The sequence below is a fragment of the Teleopsis dalmanni genome, chromosome 2, assembly GCF_002237135.1.
Source record: "Teleopsis dalmanni isolate 2A chromosome 2, ASM223713v2, whole genome shotgun sequence".
In the NCBI taxonomy this organism is placed as follows: Eukaryota; Metazoa; Arthropoda; class Insecta; order Diptera; family Diopsidae; genus Teleopsis; species Teleopsis dalmanni.
In genome coordinates this window covers 152,290,696-152,310,005 of record NC_051847.1, presented here as the reverse complement: position 1 = coordinate 152,310,005, position 19,310 = coordinate 152,290,696, and the positions used below count along the sequence as shown (strand labels likewise).

At 28.4% G+C, this 19,310-nt stretch overlaps 3 protein-coding genes across 3 annotated transcripts; 1 reads left to right on the top strand and 2 right to left on the bottom strand.

Annotated features, from left to right (window-relative positions):
• Positions 1–478: 478 nt before the first annotated feature.
• LOC119685773 lies at positions 479–3,816 on the bottom strand. The gene is made up of 2 exons (XM_038100150.1): positions 3,740–3,816; positions 479–1,470 (listed from the first exon to the last, which is right to left on the bottom strand). The coding sequence occupies exon 2, from the start codon at positions 1,467–1,469 to the stop codon at positions 669–671; it is 801 nt and encodes a 266-aa protein (XP_037956078.1). The 5' UTR covers position 1,470; positions 3,740–3,816; the 3' UTR covers positions 479–668.
• Positions 3,817–7,887: 4,071 nt separating this feature from the next.
• Positions 7,888–13,967, bottom strand: LOC119685544 (synaptic vesicle glycoprotein 2C-like). The gene is made up of 11 exons (XM_038099853.1): positions 13,567–13,967; positions 13,243–13,443; positions 13,022–13,184; positions 12,769–12,947; positions 12,516–12,697; positions 12,262–12,461; positions 12,042–12,201; positions 11,857–11,968; positions 11,633–11,792; positions 9,384–9,511; positions 7,888–8,092 (listed from the first exon to the last, which is right to left on the bottom strand). Exons 1-11 carry the CDS (start codon positions 13,574–13,576, stop codon positions 8,037–8,039), a joined length of 1,551 nt encoding a protein of 516 aa, XP_037955781.1. The 5' UTR covers positions 13,577–13,967; the 3' UTR covers positions 7,888–8,036.
• Positions 13,968–16,749: 2,782 nt separating this feature from the next.
• On the top strand, positions 16,750–17,762 carry LOC119675948. The gene is made up of 2 exons (XM_038087166.1): positions 16,750–17,667; positions 17,721–17,762. The coding sequence occupies exons 1-2, from the start codon at positions 16,750–16,752 to the stop codon at positions 17,760–17,762; spliced, it is 960 nt and encodes a 319-aa protein (XP_037943094.1).
• The last annotated feature ends 1,548 nt before the right edge of the window (positions 17,763–19,310 follow it).

Genomic DNA, 19,310 nt, shown 5'->3' with positions numbered 1-19,310 from the left:
AGCACTTAATATCCAAACATACAAGCAACAATTATACACACTGCCTATGGTTCGAAACTACTTCCTAGAATTCATATTATTTAATATTGTATATCAACTTATAATTCAATTAATTACAACTTAATCAAAAATCAAAATGAAATCAAAATTCAATTATAATGATTTGATTTACGCACAATTTTGTTACAGAAAATTAAAAGAAATAATCGTCTTAGCGCGATAACTCGGTAATTGATGAAATGATTATAACAATCATATGAACGTTTCAATTTACTTTCAGTAAATTGAAGCAACTTCTGTTCTTGTTTACTTTGCGTTAGAAGCAAGATGAAATAATAAATATTAAAGTAAATTTTGTTATTTTATTAAATTTTTTATTTATAATTCTTTATTTATTATATTTTTCAAAATATATTTTTCAAACATTTCAAATTCAATTTTAATTTTATTCAATTCTTTACAATAATAAGAATCGGCATACATTTTCTCCAAAATCGAAAAAATGATTAGATTTGATGCCTTGGTAATTCGGTAACTCGGTAATGATACAATTTCACAAAAATATATCTATACATTAGATTTATCTAGCTGTATATCTATTGTATATGGATACCCTATTGTTTAACTTAATAACATATCTAGAAAAAATCTCAAAAATATGATTTCTTTTAAGAATACAGAAAAGGTATGGTTTCAAATCGAGCATCAGAAGGGTTAAATTTACATTTGTAATCAGTTTTACGAATTCCATCATATTCGTGTGATTCAAAATGATAAATAAACTCAACATCTTTTTTCTTGGTGTTTTTCAAAGGACCGATCAGTTTCACTATTATTTTTGATGTTTGGCTGAATGTACGAACTTTTTCAGTATTTTCAGAGTTAAGTTCACTGAACAGAAAAAATAAAATATCAAATATAAATGGAATGTCACTGCAACGTTCAAAATCTTTCTCAAATAAAATTCCTGAATCATCAGTATGGAGTTTACATGAGGTATATTCAGACCTTAGTAACTCGTTAATTATTTTAAATACTGTTATATGATAGCAAATAAATTGGGTACGTTTTTTAGTTATTTGTATCGATTCTGAGCTATCACATATCATATCTTGCGATATCTCATTGTCTTTTCTAATAAGATTACTCCATATTTTATGTCTTAGCACACGAAAAACCGCAAAAATAAAATGTGAGTTGAATTTTTCAAATTCGGTAATAATAATATTCAACATGAAGATGGGAATGAGATCTCTTTGTTTTCCAACAATAAATTTCATCGCTTTAATAATTATATCAAGTACTTTAGAACACGCGTCATTTCGGTGTCTTATAATTGCACATTTGTGCCACATGTAGTTATCCACTGCGTCCCGCATAGTCTTACAAGTACTCCGAAGTGCATTTAACTCTCGCGGTGACATCTCGCCGAACATCTTATATAAAATATCGGTTGGCAGGTTTTCCATTCTGTAATCAAAATAAAAGAGATTAAATTTAATTTTTGAATAAATAAAATATAAATTAAATAAATTTATAAATATATATATAAAGCAAAACAATCACAAATTTGCTTTTAACTTTAAAACTTATTTATATACAACAGAAATCCTTTTAATACCTTTAGTTTAAATATAAATAAATTACAAACGGTAATAATTATTAATTATATTTTTTTTTTGATAATTATTGAGCTTAATTTTGCAAACTATTTTTTTAAGTTCTTAGTCCAAATTAGTGCAGTGTTTAATATCACTTAGTTGTATTTGGCCTTATGAATGAAGATGTTTCTAAAATGTGGTGTCTTTTATATGAAAATAGTGATATTTTGGAAATAGATCATTAGATTTTCAGGTAAACAAATTTTATTTAATAACAGGCAAACACATCTTTCTTTAAATCTATTTGATTAATTTTCATAAGTCTGAAGGTTATGTATTAATTTTGAGAAAAACCAAAATACTTGAATACTAGTACTTGAACTAATATATACGTTAATACAAAGAATTATGTAAATCTCATAAACTCTTTAACTTTGTTATTTTTATTTAATGAAATATTCGTTTATGTAAATTTGGATCCATATCTTATTCTTAGGAAGTTGTTGCATATTGTTATACTAGTAACTATTAGATCAGGAAATACTTAGAAATAAAACAGGTCACACCTTCTGTTCTTTGTATTGAATAGAAAAAATGCTCTATATTGTTAAAGTAAACTTGTGTCTAGCAATCATAGATATATTCAGTTTTAAAAACAATATTATTTTATAAATAATTTACCAAAAAGTTCTGTAGTAATATTTTGATAACATATGTTATATAATCCTTTTGTATCGTTTTATCAAATCCATATGTAAAATCCATGAAGATCCACTGAGCACTAAATTAAAGCGATGACCTTTATAATTAGACAACTAAAACATGTAGTTAAAACTTTAATAAAAGATGCTTCCAGCAATTCTGAAATTGCAATATTTATTTTTTTTTTAAATTTATTTCCAAGCGTTACATATAGAAAATATCCCAATTCTATAATTTTAACCATCATTTCATCAAATTAAATATTTAATAAACTATTTTAATTACGAAAAGAAACCGAAAAGAAACAGAAAAGAAACCGAAACAGATATGTATTTATTCTCATTCTTATCGAAAATATTGATAAGAGTCTCTCAGTCTGTCACAAACACGTTGCCAAAGTTGATATACCCTCTTCATATTATGAAGATGTTCTTCTATAAATACATTCCACGACAAGCTTTGACATGGAACCCACAAGGCAACAGACGCCCTGGTGCACCGGCTTTAAATTGGAGAAGAACAATTGAAAGAGAAATGACAGAAGCGCATTATACATGGAACGATATATGTAGAGAAGCACTTAACAGAGTTCGGTTTAAGAGAATCGTTGAGGCCCTATGCCCCACTAGGGGAAACGGATACTAAAAAGAAAAGAAGACGAAGCATTATATTTCAATTAAAACATTATGTTATTTCTTTATTGTCGATTTTTAAACATTTCCTGTATCAACTTGAAGTTATGCTACATACACAGCATACACAATTAATTACTAATTAAATATATTAAACTATACGTAAGTAAATGAAATAATTTTTTCAAACAATTTATTATGATGTTACATTTTTTTGATAAATTTTTTGAAACTATCTATCATTCATAAAAATTTTGGGATATTTATAGTGTCAACTTTATGGATTTTATATTAAATTTTATGAAATTGATTTTTATACTTTGTGTAAAATAGAAAACATTTTTAATACTTTTGAGATCATTTTTATTTAATTTTTATATTATATCTATTTTGCAATTCACAGTGACGTTTCATTTAATTTTTATAAAAATTTTACTCATAGTTTATCATTTTTTTGATAAATATTTAATTTTCGGATTAGTTTGTATGAAGTACTTTTCGTGGTTAACAACAAAACCTAAAACGTCATAATTGCTGGGAAAATTTTTATCTCTTAACATGTATGAAATTGTGAAATTCATTTAATATACAAAGTATAATTAAGATTCGAATATTTCCTAAGACCACTGATGATGAGTACTTGGCAATACTCAAAACAGTGTTTATGGTCAGCCAAATTACAATAAAATCAAATTCTTGTCGTTGTTTCTTCATCACTGTTCGAACCCTTCCATAATTTTTTGTTTTGTTCTTATTTTTTTTAAAAATCAAAAAATTTAGATTGAAATAGTTAAGTCTACCAACCTGAAAATAGTCCTTTCATTTTGTGAAACAGTATTTTGTGCATTTCGTCCAATTATCTTTTTATATAAATTTATGTACTCCATTTATGCATTTTCAAAGTTTCTATTAATGAATGAAATTTCAAAGTACATACGTTTATATTTCCTTTATTTCATATACATGTTAAACATATTCTACGTTGTTCAAGTTATTGTCTTCCAAAATAAACACAAGGGGATCTTATTTGTTTGTTTACTTATATTGGTGTATAAATTTACAGTAAAGGTAACTTTTTTTATCTAATTTAAAAACACAACTTCATTTGAATAATAAAAATAAAAAGATAAGAAGAATGAAAATAAACTTGATCTTAGATAGTAATGAGCTAAATATTTTGTTCTTCTCTCTAACCAAATGATATGCGTGATATTGTATATTAAATTTTAAATTAATGGCAGACAAATGAAAGACAATGTGTTAATAAAACTAAGTTGATAATATTCTAAATGGCAGCTGGCAACAGATTTTCCACTATATTTTGATTTATATACAAATCTGCTAAGAAGCTAACTTGTTTAAATAGGTTCGTGTATTAATAACATTTTTATCACACATTGTCTTTATCCAAGCTTAATTTGAATGGAAGTAACAATATTTAACGATTTATGTTACGAAACAATTGCTTATAGCAATTGTTAAAGATTGTTTTTAAAGACTACTGTTAAAGAACGACTACAGTTAAAGAACGACTACTGTTAAAGAACGACTACAGTTAAAGAACGACTATCGTTATTGAACGACTACTGTTAAATAACGACTGCTGTTAATAATGACTACTGTTAAAGAACGACTACTGTTAAATAATGACTACTGTTAAAGAACGACTACAGTTAAACAACGACTACTGTTAAAGAACGACTACTGTTAAATAATGACTACTGTTAAATAACGACTGCTGTTAATAATGACTACTTTGAAATGCTACTGTATTTATTAAAAAAAAAAGGCATACGAAAAAGAAACAAACAATTTTATTGATTTTAAGGTTATAAAAAAAATTTTAGTTAAAATTACATACTTATCACATTATAAATGATCATATAAATATCATAAAATATAAAAATAGTTATACATTAATTTTTTAAGTTTGTTGTCTTTTTATATTAGATTTGCATAGCAATGCATTAACATTTTTGTTTTATCACTATTCATATAAATACTGAACTGGTAATAAGTGGTGTAACTTCCAAAAGTTGCTAACTCAAAAATATATGTAGTATACCTATAATAATCCCATATACAAATATGAGATTACTATTGTAAAAAGTCCACAATGTATATTAAGTGCTGTTATAATGCATAAAAATAAATAGTGGTCTGATATTTTTTATTTTACTGCTCGTTATTAAGATTGTTCTTACAGAAATGCCTCTCTTAAAACACAGAATTAATTCAATAGAATATTCGCCTTTTTTTGTTGCATTCATTAAAAATTTTTATACTGAGAGAATCCTAAAATATGGATGTCATAACCTTATAGGTAGTCCGAAAAGTATTCGTTACTCGCTTGCACCAGCTTTATTTACTTTTCAGTCAATTAATTTTGATTTCATTGTAGTAGCAGATCTAGGATTCTTCTAATATTACATACAAAAATTTTTTGAGAATCTTGGTCAACTGTAAGACATCCCCTTGAATAGCATTATAAGCTTTGCAAAGGTTCAAAATGGTTTTAAACCGTTGAGTTTTTCTATATATGGTAAACACAATGGGCCTATAGGCCTAAGTGGATTCCTTGGAATCGCCGGTATAAACTATTATCCACATACAAAAAACTTTGTGTAAAAAACTTCAATATCGTTTAAAATTACTACCACATAATTCTCATATCATCAGAGAAATTATTACTTCAAAAAATGTACATGATTTGTATTATTGCTTGGATATGTTTCACCATTTGAGCTTATTAGTGCATTCAGGATCGATCCATTATTATGCACTGATGCAAGAAGTCTTGTCAAAAAACCGCTAAACGCAATCGGAATTATCAACATGGTGTTGTTTTCGATTCACATTTATGTAAGACGATTTTTTCAACATATTTAATGTGGTCTGTAAAAACTACTAAATCCAGCTGTGAAGAACTTTTACTGTTGGTATCTGTAGAGTCAGGTTAAGTTCAACGAATCATCGATGAACAGCTGAATTTTACGATTAAGAGTTAAGTCGGGATTTCTTTCCATCAAAAAGAACTGTTTAATTAATAGTAGAAAAGTCGAAAAAATAATGTAATTTATAGAGCTATAATTCAATGACTAACGGATGGAATATCAGAAAATTTTGATTAAAGTTATGCTTTCGAAAAATCTGTACTGTAAGTGTGACGGTATCTAATGGTTAAAGACATATAGAGTGATGCGATGTATATTTTATTTGGTTGTTATGTATCTATATGTTGAGTAATATGCGTGATCGAGCTTTGAATATTGTGCAATAATTTACTTGATTATACTTTTTTGCAAATTTCAACATTAACCAGATAATAAACTGTCATTGATCTGTTTCTTTAAGATTTTCATAATAATAAAATTGAATTACCAACAAATACAAATTTACTTAATCGCATTAAATTGAGTTATCGTTTTTTCTGATAGATATGGCTTTTGAGATTCAAAGGGTAGATTAATTTTTACTACCTTCTACATAAATATATCAAGAACTCATTATTTTATCCATTTTTCCGTAATATATATTTGCAGAATGTTTGTCTAATATTTTTCTACAGCTGTATTTTATTCCCAACGCATGATAAAACTATAATCGCTCCCTACAGTACCTGTCAACGTTCACTGTAGTTTAATTATATAGATTAGGTAGCGACCTTTGTAACATTGAGCACAGTTCTTTCACAATAGAATTGCTCTACTTCAAGGATTTGAACGTATTTTGATAATATATCAATAACTTTTATATATAGTAAAAAAATAATTTTGATGATTTTACTTGATTTAATATAACATATAAATATATAGACATTCAAAAATTAAAAATAAATGTTATAAGCAAATACAGCAGGTAGAAATATTACTTAGATCAATTAAAACCTAATAACTTATACATAGCTAGTGTGTCTATACGGATGTCATAAAATAAGGTCTTTTCAAAGAAGTAGAAGAAAACGCAATTAGGTCAAACCCTGAGAAGTCAAATCGATGCAGAACAATTGTAGATGAAGAAGACTATATTAAAGTAAAAACAAAAGTATTGACTATAGATAATTGAAAAACATTTATTAACTATTTAATAGCTAGTTAAAATAGATATTTTAAGAAACGATTTTCTAAGATTTTCCTAAAATCCTTTTTTGAAGTTACAATTATAGGTTTTATAAAATTTTTTACCTAAGCACTGCACACAATTTTAAATAGAAATACCGATTCCAATTTAAGTTACAATGAAATATATTTTGTATTTTATTTTAAAGGCTTCCTTGAAGTATATAAATAACTAATTTCTTTTATCTTTTTAGTTCATTGGTAGATTAATTTTTTTCTGTTAAATATTTATATCATATTACATTCATATTTTCAATCCCCAAAAATTATTTTCAACCATATGAAATTCTCTTCCATGTATTAGAAATATTTTTACACGAATTTCAAGAAATAAACGGAATATAAGAAGTAAAAAAATTTATAAGATACTGACATATTCATTGATATTACTTTATGATATGACGAAACGATTCATTGAAAGACTTTTACAAGTAATATATTTTTGGATGATTTCTTTGGAAAATTGAGTATTATATTTTATACAATTTGTTAAAATAATATTATGTGTGAATTCCTAATATACAAATTTTTCCCTCACATATTCGTTTTTATTTATAGAATTCCAATATGCGAAATATATCATCATCTACTCCAATTTGATTCAAATTTAGCATACATAATTTGAGAATAAAAAATAATCAAAATTTTTGTTATCTTACAAAAGTAAGTTTTTTTTTGAAAAACTAAAACACTTGAGATTTTTATTTTCCTGTTTCGATTTTATTAAATCACGGTAATACAAATAGATGTATAAATATTTAACATATATATATATTGGAGAAATAACATTTTCAAAGTATTATTGGAAATATATTATTATTAGTATTATAATATTATTTTAATAAAAATGTATACGTATCAGTTAAACTTAATAGTAAGCTAAAATATATACAATCTTAAGTATAGTACGAATATATTGAAAGCCTCACACTTAAAGGTATATCTCACGAATATATTGAAAGCCTTACACTTAAAGGTATATATCATCTTAACGCCATTTTTGAAGTATTTGGTAAGAATAGTGATATTATTAAAGCAACTGCAAAGAAAAAAATAATTAAAACATTTTATAATAAGTAAGTACAATATTAAGTTGAAGGATTTGGCATAGCTACCTAGAGCTCTATTGTGTGTGTCTGTTTCTATTAGTATTTGTTAAAATATATTTTATGAATTTAATGAAATAGTTTTATTTTAACAATTTAATACATCATATTAAATCAAAAAAATATACAGTATAATTTGATTAGTATCAAATCGATTTAACTACGTTCTATCTATCTATTTATCTACATTCATTATAAAAATTAAATAATGAAGAAGGCAGCATTCTCCAAGAGTAAGCATTTGTGACTTGGAGATACGGTGGGAGGATAACATAAAATATCTGGGGGTCTCTTTTGATAAACGGTTCAATTGGCTTAAACATTTCAAATATAAACGGAATAGCTGCTCTAAGATTCTATATTTATTAAAGCCGCTATTTAATAATTATCACTTCAACTTTAAAAACAGAAAGTTACTTTATACGCAAGTAATTAGACCTGCACTACTGTACGGATGTGTTACATATAGCAAAGCCTCAAATACTACCTTAAAGCAATTACAGATAGCACAAAACCTGGCTTTAAGAAGGCTGTTTAAGATTCCATGGTATATTAGATCAACAGACATACATAGAGATCTTAGGTTTGACTCAGTGAAAAAATATATCAGAGACAGAGCTCTAAAATTATTCACTAAAGTTGATACGCTACTTAACCCCGCCCTAACAATCCTCAAGTCCATTTCTGAACTCTCAGGAAGATATGCTGATTTAAGATCCGTCATCAACTAAAAGACAAATAAATGATTTGATTTCTTAGCCTAGTTAAAGCCTAGTGTGGGGTAAAGATAAGCCCCCCAGCCATTATAGAGTAAAAGTGCGTAATAGCACTAACTCAAGAAGAAGAATCAAGAAATAATAATTTTCAGAAAAACATCAATGATATACATACATTGGTAATACATTAATGTCAATCATTTTCACGAAGATTTAATTGGTTTAGGTTTTAATCTAAATTTCAATTATTTCCATAACTAGCAATTAGTACAGGTTATTTGCCACAAGATATGAATATATTTTGTATATATAATATTTGGATCCGATTTTTTAGTAGCCCAATTTGTGCTAATTTACTGCAGTTACTTTTCTTGATATGGAATTTTTTTGTGATATGTTGCTATTTATCAGATAATACTTTTAAGCTTTTTAAATTAAATTTAAGTTTTTTAAAAGCTCTACGCTACTATGAATATATTTTTTATAATAGAATTTTTTTTTGACTTACCAAAAATAACACCTCCAACAGTTAAAAAAGGCGGAAGGCAACCAAGCGATATTAATACCGGGAATAAAACATTTCCTAATACTGCACCCAAACGTCCAAAAGTCATAACGAGTACCACAACCATTGTTCTAGAAAAAAGTTAAAATATTATTTATATGAAGGTAAGTCACTCTTTAATTATATATGAAGGTAATATATTTATATATTTTTTATATATGAAAAAATTTTAAAAAAATATGTGAAAAACGATTATGACAGCAAGAGCAATTTTTTTATTATATAGAGGACTTATGGTCCTCTATTTAGAATGATTTCTAAATCACATCAATGAAAATTATCATTTGATGATATTTTATAATGCGTTTTCAATATCAATCGATACACGGGATGTTTTTTTTTTAGCTGCATGAGAACTTAAAATGATAATACAAGAAAGAAATAATGTTGAAATAAAAATTTTGTAATCTAGTATATAATTTCATGGCATTTATTATTTCAATATGATTTGCGGTATATGACTTTCGTGACGGACAACGGCTACGAGTTGCATGGTCCATTCCATTAATACAATTTTTCAGATCAGACTATTTTTTGCAATAAATGTGACCGTATGGAGTTAAAGGCGTTAATGGAGGCAAGAATATTGGCAACCAATGTTTCAAGAGTTGCTGGTTTGTCGGTTGCCGGCATAAACCAATTACTTTACATAGCCCCATGAACAGTCATCCAGAGGCGTTAAATCGCACGAATGGGGGACCCGTTAACAGGATTGGATCACCTCTGGAAAAAAATGTTTCTACCAAATTGATTTAGCAATTAATCGATTGTAAGGCAAGATGCTATGCGCCGTCTTGTTAGAACCAAATGTCTGCTTTGGCGATGTTTAACTGATTAGTTTTTGGACATTGCTGACAAAAGTTGAGTCAGCATGCTCGATAGTGCTCGCCATTCACCGTAACGGTAAGTTCTTGATGATGATGCCGCCAGCGTGTAAACCGCATGAAAAAGTCAATTTTAATGGATGTAATGGTAATTTATTTACGGCTTGAGTATTATCTTCGCTCCATATATGGCAATTTTGCTTATTGACGTGACCATTTAACCAGAAATGAGCATCATCACTAAGCACCATTTTCCGATATGAAGTTCGTGAACAGATTTATTTTTTCAAAGTAAATTTCTACAATTTGGAAGAGTTGTTTTAGCTCTAAAGGATTCATGATCAATTACCGAATCTTACTCAACAAAAATGTTAATATAGTTTAACGTTCTCAGCTGTCAAAGTATAGTTATCGATATCGATATTTCTTATGAAACTAAAAAAACACTCTTTATATTGAAAAATTTTACTTAAGACGTTTACAGTTCTTATGTACATCTTTGAGATTACATACGTCTTTGAGATACACATTTAATAAATATTAATCGATATTAATATATTCGATATCGATATTTCTTATGAAACTAAAAAACACTCTTTATATTGAAAAATTTTACTTAAGACGTTTACAGTTCTTATGTACATCTTTCAGATTATATACGTCTTTGAGATACACATTTAATAAATATTAATCGATATTAATATATTCGATATCGATATTTCTTATGAAACTAAAAAAACACTCCTTATATTGAATTTTACTTAAGACGTTTACAGTTCTTATGTACATCTTTGAGATTACATACGTCTTTGAGATATACATTTAATAAATCTTAATGGTTCCATAATTGCATATCGTTTAATATTAAAATCCATTTCTTCCATGTCATCTGATTCTTTTCTTTCCTGATCTAGGATAAATACTGTATATCGACCATTTGACGCGATTTCGACTGTCCATGCATACCTAATTGACTATGGCTATTTAATAATAACATTATTTTATATTAATCACACTAACATACGCGATCAAATGCCAATTGGATATATGTACAATTTTTATATTGATTATGCACACAGCTGGTGTCAAAAACGAAATTCCTTGTTAAAATTTTCAAAATTTATGGATCGATATCTAAGCTATACTATACTATGGGTATGGTGGAAAAATTTGTTCAGAATAGCTGCCTTTATTGAAATTCGTCGAAATAGACATATGTGAGAAAACAGAATCGTATTAAATATTTATACTTTGGTTGAAAAGATTCATAAAAGATATTTAAGACCTTTAACGGAGATAGAAGATTGTTATTATGTATACATAGACTTATATAAATTATATAGCTTATGAAAGATATTTATTATTTACCTCATTGTTGTAGGAAAAACATCAACAGATACATTTATTATTGTCGTAACAGCAATACTGCTGAATGTTATAAATGCAGCTGACGCTAGAAGTACCGTGAGGTAATTAAAGGACAAGAACATACCGAAGTTACTTAATACAGAAAGTCCCAGTCCAATACCTGTACGCAAAAAAAATTAAATATTTAATTAAAATGGATTCCAAGGAACAAATCAATATTATACTTAATATATTTTTAGTGCCAAGGTATGGAACTAGTAATGCTACACCTATATAACCAAAGAACCCAACTGCTGCAACAATAATGTTCGGAGTATAAGATTCTGCACTAATATGCTAAAAATATTTTTGATCTAAGTACGAAATTTTTGTTTTTTTTTAATAATATATTTTGATAAGATTAAATTACCACATCACATTCTGTCATTTCATCAAACCGTAATAATTCGGTTTTATTGACGTTGTATTCCAAAATAGTGCACATACTTGGATTTGTAGTCGTTTGTTTAACTTGAAATTCGGTTAATGAAGCAAATATTTGTGGTAACCATAACCGTAAGGTGTTCTGACTAAAATTATAAGGTTTGGTTTAAAGAAACTTTTGAATTATCTTTCTTTATTTACCTTACCCCATAATAACGAAGAAATTCATTGTATAAACAAACACAGCTAACACGATATATGGGCTGGAGAACATAGGCCTCAACTGTTTAAAGCCTTCTGAAAGATTTTGTTGTGCTTCAATGCTTCTTCTTCTGAAATATTTTGTATTGCTGTCAATGCTAACTCTTGGCGGTCTAAATGGAGCTTCATTAGACAAGATCTTTATCTATTTAAATATAAATTTTATTATTAAGCAATTGCAGGTTAAAGAACTAATTACCGGATATTCAGATTTATTACGTCCGGTATTAACTGCATATATTATTTGAAATACTTTCAAAGCTTCTTCATTTTTACCTTTGGTCATTAGAAATTTCGGACTTTCGGGTAAAAAAACTATTAAAATAGCTGATATTAAACTTGGTATAGCCGTCGTTGCAACAAATATTTGCCAAGTGTGAACTAAAGTATACGTAAAAAGACTTAAATTCTAAGTAAAAGTAATAAATTAATACCATTAACAGTTTACCTACACTTCAATACCCATATTTTAAACGCAATATGATAAGGTAAAATGAAATAAGCTAATATAGGTAATATAAGGAATCCAGTTCCTTTCATTAGACCGACTACCATCATAACTTGTGAACGATGGTCTTTTCCATGCAGTTCAGATACGTAGGACATTATTACAGCAAACGGTCCACAAACTCTATTATATGTACATATTGTTACTACTAAAATATTAGAAACTCGTTATTATACTAAGCTGATTGAAAAACTTACGCAAATCCTCCTAAAAATTTAAAAATCATTAACTGCGTAATGTTTTGACTTAAAGCTGCCCCCATAGTGAACACACCATCGAGAAGTAATCCATATATTATTACTTGTTTTCGTCCCATTGTATCAGCTATAAATCCCCAAGGTACAGCCGATAGTATGGTTCCTAAAAAAATTTATTGTAGCTCAAACTGTTTAATTTGGTGTGAAATAGTTTCTCTAACCTGTATATGTAATTGCGTTTAATATTCCTTTCTGCAGTAAACTTAATCTCAGATCACACTCAGCAGTTGGCAGTATATAGGACATAGAAGAGGTTTCAAACGTTGTTGCTGCAATAGCTATAACAATGACTAAGAGTAAGTATATATTAAATTTTCCAAATCCACAAATTTTCATCGCTGTCTCAAAATCACTTGGCGGCTCTTCGTTAAAATTTAATATTGGAAGAAAAGTATTAAGAAAATTAGTTTTAATTAAATCATATTAATAACGTAAATGTGTACATTGTAAGAACGAACTGTAAGTTTGAAAAATTTGAAAATTACCATCAGCCATCAGTTGAATAAGGAATGGTGCAATATAAATCTGCTTTTCCTAAAAGTCATTTAAAACGTCTTCTCTTCTTGAACGCGTTTTTTCATAAATGATCTTAAGGTGTGTTTTTTCTTTGATGAATTGATATTAATTTCATTAGAAACTATATTAAGCACCCATTTCGCTTAGGAATTGGGAACTTTGTAATTTCTAAAATTATTATCCCTTTTTGTATGTGTTTGGATATTTTTCTATTCCCATAGATGATTGAAAGTTCCATGCAACTTGTTTCAGGTATACAATTTTCTGCAGAATCTTGTATTATATATTATAATTATATTGTCTTAGAAAACTATGACATAAGCAAAACCACGAATTAAGATTTCATAAAGTAAATAATAAAAATAAAGAAATTGTTCTAATTTATTCAAAAAAAATTATTTTTTGACATAAAATAATAAGTAATATAATATAAGAAATATATCAAATAACGTTTTTATATCCGTGAAAACTGATTATTTAATGAAGGTTTCAACAAGTTTGGATTTAAAGTACATGACATATACGAGTGATGGCTCATCGCAAACAATTTGTTAATAGTTTTTGGAAGGATATCGAATAAAGATAAACCATCCACATGATGATATCGATTGGAGATTTCCCTGATAATGATTCGTAGATTTAACTAAGTTATAAATTAAGCGTTTTATTAAAGTGTTATAAGTAGTTTTATATAGTGTGTAGTGAAGTGGTTAAATACTTTTTCTGATAACGTAATAACATCCGAGATAGGTATCGCGATATTATTCTTTAGCCAGCTTGTTAAACAAACAGTTGATAATTACTGCCTCACATAAAAAACCTACCATACATATAGGCTAGCTTAGCTAAAAATATTTCACAAAATTAAAAGTACTTAAGTTTATAATGTTAGCCCTTGCAAATCAATATTGGAAGGGTATGATCATGGCAGGATTGTCTTAGTATAGTCATTTTTGTATCTTGAGCGCTTTCTTTCATAAGGAATGGGCAGATGTAGGGATAGTTGACCCATAAAGATTTTTAACGTTTTTATTGAACATGGGATAATCCTGCAAAAGGATGTTGAGAAGATGAGGAAAGTGTTATCACACGAAGACCCTTGACCTTCGTGAGTCCAAATAAGTTATGTGTTAGGAGTGTCATAATAATAATTATGTAAGGAACAGTTCAACTATGTTAAAGAGAATTACTCCAGTGATTAATTGAATAATAACGGAATTACTTAACATTCTCGTGAAAGGTAATAATAGGTAATATTAGCGTTTTAGAAAAGAAATATTGAGGTATCGAAATTTTTTAAGAAATCTACAATAGTTATATTAGCAAACGACCATGTTATAACTAAATAAAACTTGTGAATCCTTTGGTTTTCTTTCCAGTTTTAAGCTTTAAAATACAAACTTGGACATAAACTAGAATATTTTCCACTCCCAAAATGATGTAGATGTATATAAAATGAAGAAAAGAAAAGTGTGCTTTGATTTCCGTTAAGGAAATATTTCATGCAATGTAATAAATACACTGATTAAATTTATTGGATTTGTGTTTTTTTTTTCACAATAATTTTTTTAATAAATAATTTATTTATTATTATAAAGTTTGAAGTAAAATTAATAATTTAACAAAGCATGAGAAGAGTATGCAGTGAAGACAATAAATGATAAATTACGTTGTATAAAAATTACTACTGTTGATAGTCAGTAGCCTCTCCAAATCATCCTCATCAGCATTCTTTATACAGTAGTCCTTGGTGATGTGAAAGTGTGTTATTTTCTCCCACATAATCTTTTTTGATATCATCATCCTTGGCATAATGTTCCATAAAAATCGTTTGCTTATGGTAGCTTCTAAATTATCATGTATACCATATTATAGTATATGTTATGTATGTTGTATATTGAAAGGATTTGATTTAAATAACTATTATAGTTGTAGAACTTTTGCTTTAAGTGAGCTCAGATATCAAATGAATTAAAATGTGGGATTATTATAAAGTATTTTAAAATCATAATCATTTTGAGCCTGTGATTAAAAAGGGAGACTAACATAAGGTTAGAAGAGTGGAGGATTTCATTTATTAACATATTGTCGCTTTAATGCATTAGGGTAGGCAGATTTTTGTGTTTACATATAAAATACTGTCAGATTCCTTTGGAAGTAAAGGAAATATTGAATGCAACATAATACAGTGATTGGATTTATTGGGTTTTATGTTTCTGGAAGTTATATTAGAGGTAACCACTTAAGGGGGGCAGTTTTGGGAGCTGAAGCTATCACGGAAATGAATAGAATAACCTCATTTAAACATATTTATATTGTATACTAGATTATGACTATTTAATAAGATAAGTATCAGTTTTTCAAAAGAAGACAAATTTTAAAGTTTCTTCTGAAGTAAAATCAAGCTATAATAAAGACCTGATTAGGGATTTACATTTTCAAGTAGGAAATATGTACCTATGTGTATTTGCAAGTATTATTATTATTATTATTATTGTAATTAAAGCGCACGATAGCACTGAAGTAAGAAACTTTAAACTAAACCTTCTTTCATAATGAAATTAAAGTTGCATTATTTGAATAGAGAGGTTTTTCTGTGATATTTATTCAACAATCTTTTACTTTTTATTGTAAATTATGTAGTTATAATTCACATAGTAAATTTACTTCATTTTGCTTAGTCTAGATACTTAATTCAAATATTTGGTTTTCTAAATAAGTTTTCTGTTATCAGTATTATTCAGTATTATTGTTGTTTTGATTTAAATTGTGATGAAAACTATAAGTTTTTTTCCATTTTAAATTAGTTTTAGAAATGGCTTCCTAGATAAAAATGAATAGTATATTAACTTTATATTAATTAAAATTCCTGTAGTTCATTTAAGTGTTCTGTACTAGATATTAACTTGTATTTTGTTTGTCTATGTAGTATATTCGATCATGGCAACCCTGTATAAAGAAATAGATAAAAAAGGAAAAAATACAAAATGCGTGTTTCGTCGTTGTGCTCAAAGGAGTAAGCGTGCCGTGCCGTAATTATTATTATTATTAATATTAAATTGTAAATCTATATAACTTTAATCAATAAAGTATATTGTATTATATAATTAAAAACATAATAAAATTTGGCGACGAGGATAAAACATTAAAGGATGGCGAAGAATTTTAGTGAATTAAGTCAATATAACGTGGCGTCGGGGAAATGGAAAACATACATGGAACAAATGGAATTTTTCTTTGTTGCAAATGACATCACAGACGCAAAAAAGAAAAAAGCTATCTTTTTAGCTTCATGTGGGACGGAAACCTACATGATATTAAAATCGGTTGCCACACCGATTAATATTTTAGAGGAAAAATTTACATTTGAGGCGGCAACTAAATTATTGACTAGTTATTTTTGTCCGGCAGAGAATATAATAATACAAAGGTTTAAATTTTATCGGAGAAACCAAAAAGAGGACGAATCAATTACCGAATATTTGGCAGCGCTAAGGAAATTGAGCCAAGACTGCAATTTCAATGATTTGAAGGAAATGTTACGAGACAGACTAGTCTGTGGCATGCGCAATGAAAATTTACAAAAGCGGCTTCTGGCGAATGACCAGTTAACACTAAAAATAGCGCAGGAGGAAGCTATAGCATCAGAAACAGCACAAAAAAATGCGACGGAACTTAAAACGTCAGCCAGCCTGCCAGGGTTGAATAAAATTTCAAGCAACAAGGTAAAACCAAATCGTGCTCCAGTGGACTATATTCAGAATTGTTATCGTTGTCGAGGAAATCATCATTCAGATCAGTGCAAATTTAAAGACGCGGAATGTTATTATTGCAAAAAGCGTGGACATATTGAGAGAGCTTGCATAAAAAAAGCAAAAACCAAAAAGCCAGCAACAAATAATGGGAGAAGACCAAACAGAGTAAATCTTTTAGATACAAACCAGGAAACTCAAACGACGGAGTATTTATGGTCAATGTTCGCTAAAGGTAGTCTATCGGTCAAGAGAGTGATTACGATAGGTAAGTCACCGGTACAAATGGAAATAGACTCTGGAGCAAGTTACTCAATAGTAAGTGAAAAGTTATTTAGAGAAAAAATGCCGTATATTCCGCTAAACCCAAGTCCAATACAATTAAGAACTTGGGGAACAGAGAAAAATCTTAAACTGAGTGGAGAAGCAGAAGTACCAGTCTCGGTTGGGAACGTCATAAAGAAACTAAAGTTGTTAGTAGCAGCGGGTGATGGTCCGGCTCTAATTGGTCGAAATTGGTTTAACCTTTATGTGCTTGGTAGTCTACATTTGTAGCATTTTGTGCGAAAAAGTCTTATAAAAACGAATTTTGCACAATGACAGGGTGCGAGATTTTTAGTAGTTTCCTAAAAATCAATTTTAAGTTAATTTTAAACTTAACAACATCAAAACAATAATTTATTTAAGCCCTAGACCCAACTTTTCAAAATGATCACCTCCTGGCCGGTAGTCTACATTTGTAGTCACCATATAATTTATATGAAAATTCATATTAAATATCTATGTAGCTCAATATTTTTTAGTTCCAACATACAGAAACATGTTCCTTTGTAATTTATTTTATTCTCTGTTTACTTGTACATACTTCTGCTGCATATTTGTACTTATATGCATGATTTTATGGTTTAGATCGCAACAGTAGGAGGATTAGGAAGCGCAGTTCATACTGCTGTAATCAATTTTCTGCTTATGCTCAATCTGATTACAATGTAATGCTTTCGATCCGCTTTCGATTGGTTAATTTGGTAATGAAATAGTTTATTTGAAACATAGAGCAGTAAATTAAAATGAGAATATTGGAAAATATGATTGAACGTGCTACAACTCGGCCACTATGAGTTGTTAAACAGTAAGTGTGTTTGCAGGTTTTCCTTTTTTTGGAAGTGGCTTATGAAAAAAGAATGGCGACAATATATTGACAAATTACTGAGCGAGATTGATGAGGAGGAAGAGGAGCACTAGTTTTTAGCGATGAATGGTTTGATGATCATGTACCACTTGACCATCATACAAGTTCCAGCTCAAGCAATGTTTATGTTGGTGCTGTAAGTGTTGCGATTGGTTTCTATTCTAAAGAATCTGACGCCGAGAATGAAATGATACTTGGTGAAAAAGGTGATTCAGAAATATGAGCAAGAATAAGGTATATTATTCGAAACAAATTTTGATTATGTGATGAATGTCAAAGAGACCTCGGTCGTTATGCAGCATCTTGATACATTTGTGTCAAGAGATAATACTGTCTGGTTCAAAACTATACCTAATCAAGTAGGTCGCACTACTGCTCACAATGTGTTTCATGACACTACTGTTGGTCCAATTCGAGCGACTAAAGGTCTAATTTTGTACACCGTATTCGATACTTGAATAAATTTTGAGAGGAACAAACTAAAAAGCCAGGAAAACTACGCGAAATATTTGCAGTTGGTGCATAAAAACCAGTGTGACGTACAAACAGTCACATATTCTTTGGGTGAATGTTGTTCCTCAAAAGCTACTTAAAATCTTTTTTACCCAAATTTTGTATAATAATTTTCATAATAAATATGTACAATTGTCTGTAAAAGTAAAATAATCTGTCTAAAAGTGTTTTTTTAATATGTTGGTTTAGATTTCTTCATAACATACTTGCTTGCTACAAATGTAGACTTCCGACCGGCAACGTAGGAAAAATATCCCGA

Excerpts from the sequence above, each read along its gene's own strand:
- LOC119685773 (XM_038100150.1), bottom strand. The coding sequence starts at position 1,469 with ATGGAAAACCTGCCAACCGATATTTTATATAAGATGTTCGGCGAGATG.
- LOC119685544 (XM_038099853.1), bottom strand. Across the intron at positions 12,462-12,515 it reads GTAATAAATCTGAATATCCG|ATAAAGATCTTGTCTAATGA; the intron begins GTAATTAGTTCT and ends ATATTTAAATAG. Across the intron at positions 8,093-9,383 it reads TGTTGGAGGTGTTATTTTTG|TTGCTTTAATAATATCACTA; the intron begins GTAAGTCAAAAA and ends TTTTCTTTGCAG.
- LOC119675948 (XM_038087166.1), top strand. The coding sequence starts at position 16,750 with ATGGCGAAGAATTTTAGTGAATTAAGTCAATATAACGTGGCGTCGGGG. Across the intron at positions 17,668-17,720 it reads CTGGAGCAAGTTACTCAATA|TCCAATACAATTAAGAACTT; the intron begins GTAAGTGAAAAG and ends GCTAAACCCAAG.